Source organism: Aedes aegypti, chromosome 3 (genome assembly GCF_002204515.2).
Source record: "Aedes aegypti strain LVP_AGWG chromosome 3, AaegL5.0 Primary Assembly, whole genome shotgun sequence".
Classification (NCBI taxonomy): Eukaryota; Metazoa; Arthropoda; class Insecta; order Diptera; family Culicidae; genus Aedes; species Aedes aegypti.
In genome coordinates, this window is record NC_035109.1 from 191,557,063 (window position 1) to 191,565,164 (window position 8,102).

The following is an 8,102-nucleotide window of genomic DNA, read 5'->3' on the forward strand; positions in this document are numbered from 1 at the left end:
AAACATTTTAATTAATGTTCTGCGAAAACATTTAATTAATGTTCTGCGAAGAACAGTGCGCTGAATTAGGACATTATGAAAAAAGACGTGATCTAATTCCGCGCAATACTTTTTGGGATAAAACTCAATTATTATGCTAATATTTGATAAAATTTCATGGAAGCATCATGAAACATATCTGTAGCAAGTAGTTCCATAGAAAATTGCATAAAAAATTAACCATATTCAATAAAGAAATCGCGTTTGTTTGTGTCCTACAGTCTTAGCACGGACACTAAGGAAATTAGAAAAGTTGTTCTAAATCATAGTAGCATCAAATGGCATTAAAAGTTGCTGCAATAATAATGTGTATTCCCATATATAAATAACTTTGTATGAAATGCGCGGAATTAGGCAATGCGCTGAATTAGGGCACTTTACGGTAGTTTGATATCACATATATCTTGATGCTAAAACATTCAAATAGATTCAAAATGTAAAAGTTTTTGAGAAAAACACATATGGCCAAATAGGGAACCACTATAGCCATAACTGGTACACTTTCCCTATATCAAGTTTTTGGGACTTGCCATACAATTTCAGGGCTGGTAACAATTCTCGTTTCGAAAATAAATTTCAAAAAATATTGGTTCATGTTGATGCATTATTAAAACTGTTTATCCAACGATCTACCAATATCGTTTAATTTTGAAGGAATCCATTTGGTTCAGCTTGGGAATATTATAAGCTTTCATTAGCATCAATAATATCCATAGAAAATATTGTTTTCGAATAATAATGAGGATTTAATTATTATACCGCTATACACCCGATTCTGTTTTTGCACGGGGGATGCGTACCGTGCAAAAAAAGTTTTCAGTTCAAAATTTCAAAAACCGTGCAAAAAAAGTAACACCAGTTCTCGACGTTTCATGCAAAAATAAGGTTTTGGCGGAAAAAAATGTATGCAAACTTTTTTTGCACGGCCGTGTAAAAAAAATCCGTGCAAAAACAGAATCGGGTGTAATAGGGAATATCGCAATAATGGGCAAATTACGCTAGATTTCACGTTAAGTAATCGCCGCTGATTCTGCGTGTATAACAAGATGAAATTATCTTTTTTTCTGTATCCACTTACCCCGTCGTACCTTAACGTTATCTAATTCTTATTGTACTGAATTGTAGAAAATCCTCAACAAGGATCGGAGAATCGTAGCCCACTACCGAACCCTTGGGGTGGCAATCAAAGCGAAGGCGCGCGCTCAGACAATCCACCGCCGAATATCTTGAATACACCAACTATGCAGAGTTTACTCCAGCAAATGGGCGACAATCCGTCGCTAATGTCCAACATGATGAGTGCTCCTTACACGCGCAATATGTTGGAAGCATTGTCTGCTGATCCGAATATGGCCGCTAATGTATGTCAAATTGTGATTCTGTTATGAGAGACTTCAATTGATTAATTCATTTGCTTTTTTTAGTTGATGAGTCAAAATCCGCTGCTGGCCAATAATCCTGCACTGCAAGAGCAAATGCGAACCATGATGCCGCAGTTCTTGCAACAGCTCCAGAATCCGGAAATGCAGCAAATGATGTCCAACCCGCAGGCGATTGAGGCCATTTTGCAGATTCAACAAGGCATGGAACAGCTGCGTTCCGTCGCTCCGGGTCTCGTCAACAATATGGGAATTCCACCGCCGCCACCGGGCGCTCCAACGACCACCTCGGCCAGCTCAGGAACTACGAACACCAACACGACGGCATCGAATCCGGCGCTGTTTTCCGATTTTATGTCGCGGATGATCAACGGAATGGCCACGGGCTCGAATACGAATTTACCCCCGGAGGAACGCTACCGATCGCAACTGGAGCAGCTCGCGTCGATGGGATTCGTCAACCGCGAAGCCAATCTACAAGGTGAGTTGGGGTTACATTGTGTTGTGCTTTGAGAACAGTTCATTCGGTTCTACACACGGTCAATTCAGACATTTCGTATTATTTCTTATCATACATTTTTGCACATGCACTTCATAGTTTGTATGGGAATGACTATGAGAAGCGAAGTAATTTAATTGGTCGTACGTTTAGCTCATCTGCACTTTAGGATTGGTATTCACTCTTACTATTAGCTAGCTAGATACATCGTTATCATATACGACGTAGGGAATACTTAGGAACTCTTAGGAAAATGACTAGTAGATTCACTGAGTAGAAATAAGTGGCGACAATCTTATTTTAACATGGTTTTTACATTGCCATAATAAGAAATACCTCTTTTGTAACAGCGGTATAAATAATCTAATTCCAGCTTCATTTTCGCAAAATTTACAAGTAGAAAGTAGGCGTTGTGAAGCATTGCATTTGCCACCGAAAAGTGAATCTTGTAGGAGACTGTAATAGAAGCCTAAGGTAACTTTACTCTTCAATATTCACTATAAAAATGACTATGGAAAGTAAGACGCTGAGATCGATCATTAGGGTACACTTGCTAGTTTCGAAAAATTGTTGAACAGACAAGGAAAGCGACTTTTTTCTTTAAGGATATATGAACGTAATGACCAATAAATACTTTTAACAACAAAAATGAAATTAACTAGAACTACTACTAAACAGCCTAATTTTGTTAAGACTTGACGACACTTGACATTTAAGACTCTAATCTTACGTAAAAGACAATAGTAATCAGAATAGCACTTGTATGACAAATTATTCAAAACCATTTCGACTAGACAGTATTAGTGATGCACTACTATTTCAAATAAATTCTACACTACTATTTCAAACAAATTCTAATGGAGCTGCTGATTTTCATAATGCTTCCTTTTCTCAGAAGCAAGGGAATATGGGTACTTTTCAAAAACTACCACGTCACAATACTAATAAAAAACAGTGTTCATGTGGGCGCCATTGCCTAGTCCGTCTGAGTATTGGTCCTGGTAGAGGAGAAACTTGGCAAAATGCCAGACCGAGGGTTCAGCCTTGACAAGTTAAGCTGTCAGGCAGCTCCAACTGAATACCACAAAAAAAATGCACTTTAGGATTGGTATTGTATTGATTCGTCTGTCTTTTTTTTTGTTTTTTATTTACAAGAGGGGGATCTGCAAACAGATCTGCTTAAAAGGTAACTCAGGGAATGCGGGGATGGCGCACCAACGACGACCCACTAAAACCAGCGCATGCACTGTACTTCAGCAATTCTTTTAGAATTTCACTCGTCAGTACCTTACGTTTGCAGAGCTGTTAGACATCATCTTTGAAAGCGCCGCTATAGCCGTAGATGCCCTTTATAGGCATATTCAACGTGGCTAGCGAAGCTTAACTTGTCATCGATTATTATCCAAGATGCCTAAGGGATCGCTTGGACTGTATGGTGCAATCACCAGATAAGCGCCCGTTACTCGAACTTGCGGTTGTTGATACTGATCACCACCACCTCAGTCTTGCCATGAACCGTCCTAGTTTCGTAGACTTCATTTATGCCTCAAGTATGGAGATAGAGTGCGCTGCTGTCAACTTTACTTCCTCCATCGATTTGCCATAGACAATTAGGGTGATATCGTCGGCGAAGCCAACAATCTTAACATCCGTCGGAATGGGCAGCCTCAGTACGTCATCGTACATCGCATTCCATAACATCGGGCCCATGATTGAGCCTTGAGGTACTCCCGCGGTAATCCAAACGCTTTTCTGGCCCTCCTCTGTGTCATACAGTAGAATCCTACTGTTGGCGCGAAATGCATAGCTGGCTACCCTAGACAACAGTTAATGTTGTTTGGCTCTTCAGATTGAGAGAATGTATAGAAATTGTTGGAGGAAGCTATATTGAACTCACAACCTATTGAAATAAATAGAGATTTGAAACCAAATAAATAGGCGTAAAGGAGCACTGTTAATTTGATCTTCTAATTGATAACTTGGTTATGCCCTCCCCTTGGTTATGCGACCTTGCCGCGATGGGAGGGCATAATCCATTAGCCCATATGATGGAAACCAAAGGCGTAACCTGTAGTGGTGGTATCACATTTTGGCACTTTTTGCTTAACGCCGCGTCATAATTCATATGGCATAGACGCAATAATATCTCGGATGTGATCCAACGGACATTCTGCGTCATTGATAGAATTGATGCCCATTTCAAATAATTAATCTATTCGAAGTGGACATTAATACTATTGGTGACGTTCAGTTTGCCTTTTGCTAACCAGAATGATCCGTAGCCACTCTTACTATTAGCTAGCTAGATACATCGTTATCATATACGACGTAGGGAATACTTAGGAACTCTTAGGAAAATGACTAGTAGATTCACTGAGTAGAAATAAGTGGCGACAATCTTATTTTAACATGGTTTTTACATTGCCATAATAAGAAATACCTCTTTTGTAACAGCGGTATAAATAATCTAATTCCAGCTTCATTTTCGCAAAATTTACAAGTAGAAAGTAGGCGTTGTGAAGCATTGCATTTGCCACCGAAAAGTGAATCATGTAGGAGACTGTAATAGAAGCCCAAGGTAACTTTACTCTTCAATATTCACTATAAACTGACTATGGAAAGTAAGACGCTGAGATCGATCATTAGGGTACACTTGCTAGTTTCGAAAAATTGTTGAACAGACAAGGAAAGCGACTTTTTTTCTTTAAGGATATATGAACGTAATGACCAATAAACACTTTTAACAACAAAAAATAAAATTAACTAGAACTACTACTAAACAGCCTAATTTTGTTAAAACTTGACGACAATTGACATTTAAGACTCTAATCTTACGTAAAAGACAGGAGTAATCAGAATAGCACTTGAATGACAAATTATTCAAAACCATTTCGACTAAACAGTATTAGTAATGACACTACTACACAACTATTTCAAACAAATTCTGATGGAGCTGCTGATTTTCACAATGCTTCCTTTTCTCAGAAGCAAGGGAATATGGGCACTTTTCAAAAACTACCACGTCACAATACTAATAAAAAAACAGTGTTCATGTGGGCGCCATTGCCTAGTCCGTCTGAGTATTGGTCCTGGTAGAGGGGAAACTTGGCAAAAGCCAGACCGAGGGTTCAGCCTTGACAAGTTAAGCTGTCAGGCAGCTCCAACTGAATACCATACAAAAAAAAAAAAAAATATATATAACTAATTGATAACTTAATGATTTATCAATGAGGGATATTAGCTGGATAACAAAACTTGTTATCAATGTGTTTCAAATGATAACACAATGAGATATTTATATGGTATCTTTAGTATAAACTTTTGTTATCACGTTTGTTATGTTGCCTGCTTATTCAACCAAAATGAAAACAAAATATGTTTTCAAATGCTTGTTATCGGATAACACAACTTTATCTTTTTGTTACCCAACTTTTCTCGGAATATAAGAAAAGTTTTTTATGACTTTTAAAACCTTGAATTTTTGAAAATTGTTTAAAAAATTGTATTCTTATATAACCTACAAATGCCTGGGGTTCATTTAACGTGTAATATAGAAAATCGTACCTTTTATTTTTTTTGTTTTCCGTTAATCACACGAAAAATAAAAAAAATCCAGGAAAAAAAAATAGTATTTTTAAAAGTACAGTAACAACTTGAATTTTTATTATTGCTTAATAGCAGTAACTAGAAGAGGTTTCAAGAAAATATGAAAAAGGATAGGGATGTTCAAAAATAAAAACTATAAAAATTAAAAACCAAAATTCATAGATTTGCGAATAAAAATAAATCATTGGCCAAAACGTGATTAGAACGATTTTAGATAACTAAAAATGATATTTAGATCAAAAATAAAAATTTGGGTATTAGAGGGTTAGTCGTGAAATTTTGCCTAAAGAAAAGAATGATCGTTTAGTTCCAGAAAAACATTACCATAACATAATTTGGCACTGGATTCTGCACCAGGATCATTTCGTTCTTAGTGTTTAGGTCGACTTAGATTTACACATTTAATACATTCCAATTTTCATTTCTACTTTCAGCTCTGATTGCATCGTTCGGTGACATCAACGGGGCTGTCGAAAGGCTTTTAGCCCTTGGGCAGCTGTCGCTGAGTTAACGCGCTTAGAGATGATGCACGACGCGGAATACCTACAGCTATACATTTTTAATACTTTCCTACTTTGACTAGACGGTAACAAACAAACAAAAATATGAAAAAGCAAAAAAATGATTGTAAAATTAGGTATCCTTCGTATGATAAACAAAAGAATTGTAAAGTCAACTTTAAACTCTACTCTAGATAACTTTTATGATGGAATTGTCCTCCGGCAGTGACGAGACTGAGAACTGTGTGGATCAGTTTTCCAGTATTGAATCAGCGATTTTCTTAGTCAATAGTTGCGGGAGTGCCATTCCACTGATTGTTTGTAACACTTCGTATATGTAGATTTGCGTGTGTTGAGGCGCGGTGTCTGAAAAATGAAAGAATTGAACAAGAAAATGGTCTGAATAGGATGCAAAGCATGGGATTCTTACTCTAAATCTATACATTACCCAATATACATGTTGACGTATGAAAAGATAAATGCGAATTACGATGCATACATTGTAGTAGTGAAGCGAAAGCAAGTAGAAGAACTGTGAACCGAACACTAAATAAACTATTTTAGTCAGTTACAACATACAGACAGCATAACAAAGACAGACACACTAGATATCAGGCTTAGCTTCGATGGATGGTCGATAGTCCGCGATCGGAAGGCTTTAGATTACTGTGGCGTTTATGGTCAAAAAAGGAAAATTTATCTTTACTGTTTTCTGCAAACAGGTTTATCCATTCAAGATATATAATAAAGGTGGTATAATGCTAAAGAATTTGGCTTATATGTTTAATTTATCCGACGATTTCGTGCTTATCAACCATTGGTTATGCATGCAAATAAGCTTTGTTGAGTCCGACACATTCATCAATTTATCTGGAGTGAACTTAGCGACGAAATGGAATAAAAATGTCTTGAAGGACCGCGATTTCGGAATCGTAGCTACGCAGGAGGTGCGTTGGGAGGGGTCATTGGTGTGAACGTTTATAGGTAACCATATAATCTACCATAGCTGCGGAACATACTGGGCGAACCGGGAACTAACATTCTAGGGTGTCTCGTGTTTTAAATCGGTACCACGAACCTTTGACCATAGTAGTGTTAAAGATCACAAACGGGTAATTCAAGCTTTCAAGAGGAATCTCAGCAGGTAAGTTATGGATGATGAGACGTATGTAAAACCAGATTTCGGGCAACTTCCGAGGCTCCAGTTTTTCACTGCTCATCATAAATTCGATGTCCCTGGAGGACGCTAGAAAGCAGAAGATGTCAAAGTTTGCCAAAAATATATGATTTGGCAAGCAATTTGCTTGTGTGAAAAGCGGAGCACCCCATTCGTGACAACTGGAACGGTCAATGGTCGGGTGCGCCTTAAGGAATGCCTCCAAAAGCGTCTACTTCCTCTTCTGAGGTCACACGATGGTCCTACGATTTTCTGGCCGGATTTGGCCTCGTGCAATTACTCGAAAGAGGTTTAGGAGTGGTACAAGGCTAAGGAGGTCAATTTAGTGCCGAAGCATCTCAACCCCTCGACCGCACCGGAACTCGGAAATCGGAGGAGATATGAAGAAAAAATGGACTGCCACGCAATCAAAAGTAAGTCCAAATGTTCTTGAAGACCTTATAAGCAGTGTGAAGAGAATGCATATGGATATGGAATTGAAATTGAATAAAACAAATTGGGGTGGGTAATGTCTGTTACATTACCGCGGGGTTGACGTAGAACTACTATGGACACAACTTCGATCAATTATGGGTCAGACTCTTACAACAGTGCGGTAGCTTTTTGCAGGTGATAGGATGTTTGATGATAGGTGCTGTGATTGTGAGTATTCAATAAGGGAGATCTGTTGAATCTGCTTGAAGGTTAACAGCTCAGCAGCGAGGTACTTCTCGCTAAGCAAGTTCGGAGGAGCTCTTACCAGCTCGAAAGCGGAAATGGAATGAAACTGAATCCGACGAAGGAAGTATGTTTTATAACCTTAGAATAGCAGATGATGCTCCTCCCTTTTGTGCTCTTCGCTTTCTGATCGACCAATCTGGGAAATGGTTATGTGCCAATAATGTGTTGGGCTTAGAATTACT

At 38.2% G+C, this 8,102-nt stretch overlaps 1 protein-coding gene across 1 annotated transcript in view; it reads left to right on the top strand.

Annotated features, from left to right (window-relative positions):
* LOC5568862 (ubiquilin-1) overlaps positions 1 to 6,599 on the top strand; it is a 31,901-nt gene extending 25,302 nt beyond the window's left edge. The window contains exons 3-5 of the mRNA XM_001652537.2: positions 1,165 to 1,400; positions 1,464 to 1,899; positions 5,958 to 6,599. Of these exons, the coding sequence (XP_001652587.1) occupies positions 1,165 to 1,400; positions 1,464 to 1,899; positions 5,958 to 6,034 (749 nt within the window). The 3' untranslated portion in view covers positions 6,035 to 6,599. The remainder of the gene's footprint in view (positions 1 to 1,164; positions 1,401 to 1,463; positions 1,900 to 5,957) is intronic.
* The last annotated feature ends 1,503 nt before the right edge of the window (positions 6,600 to 8,102 follow it).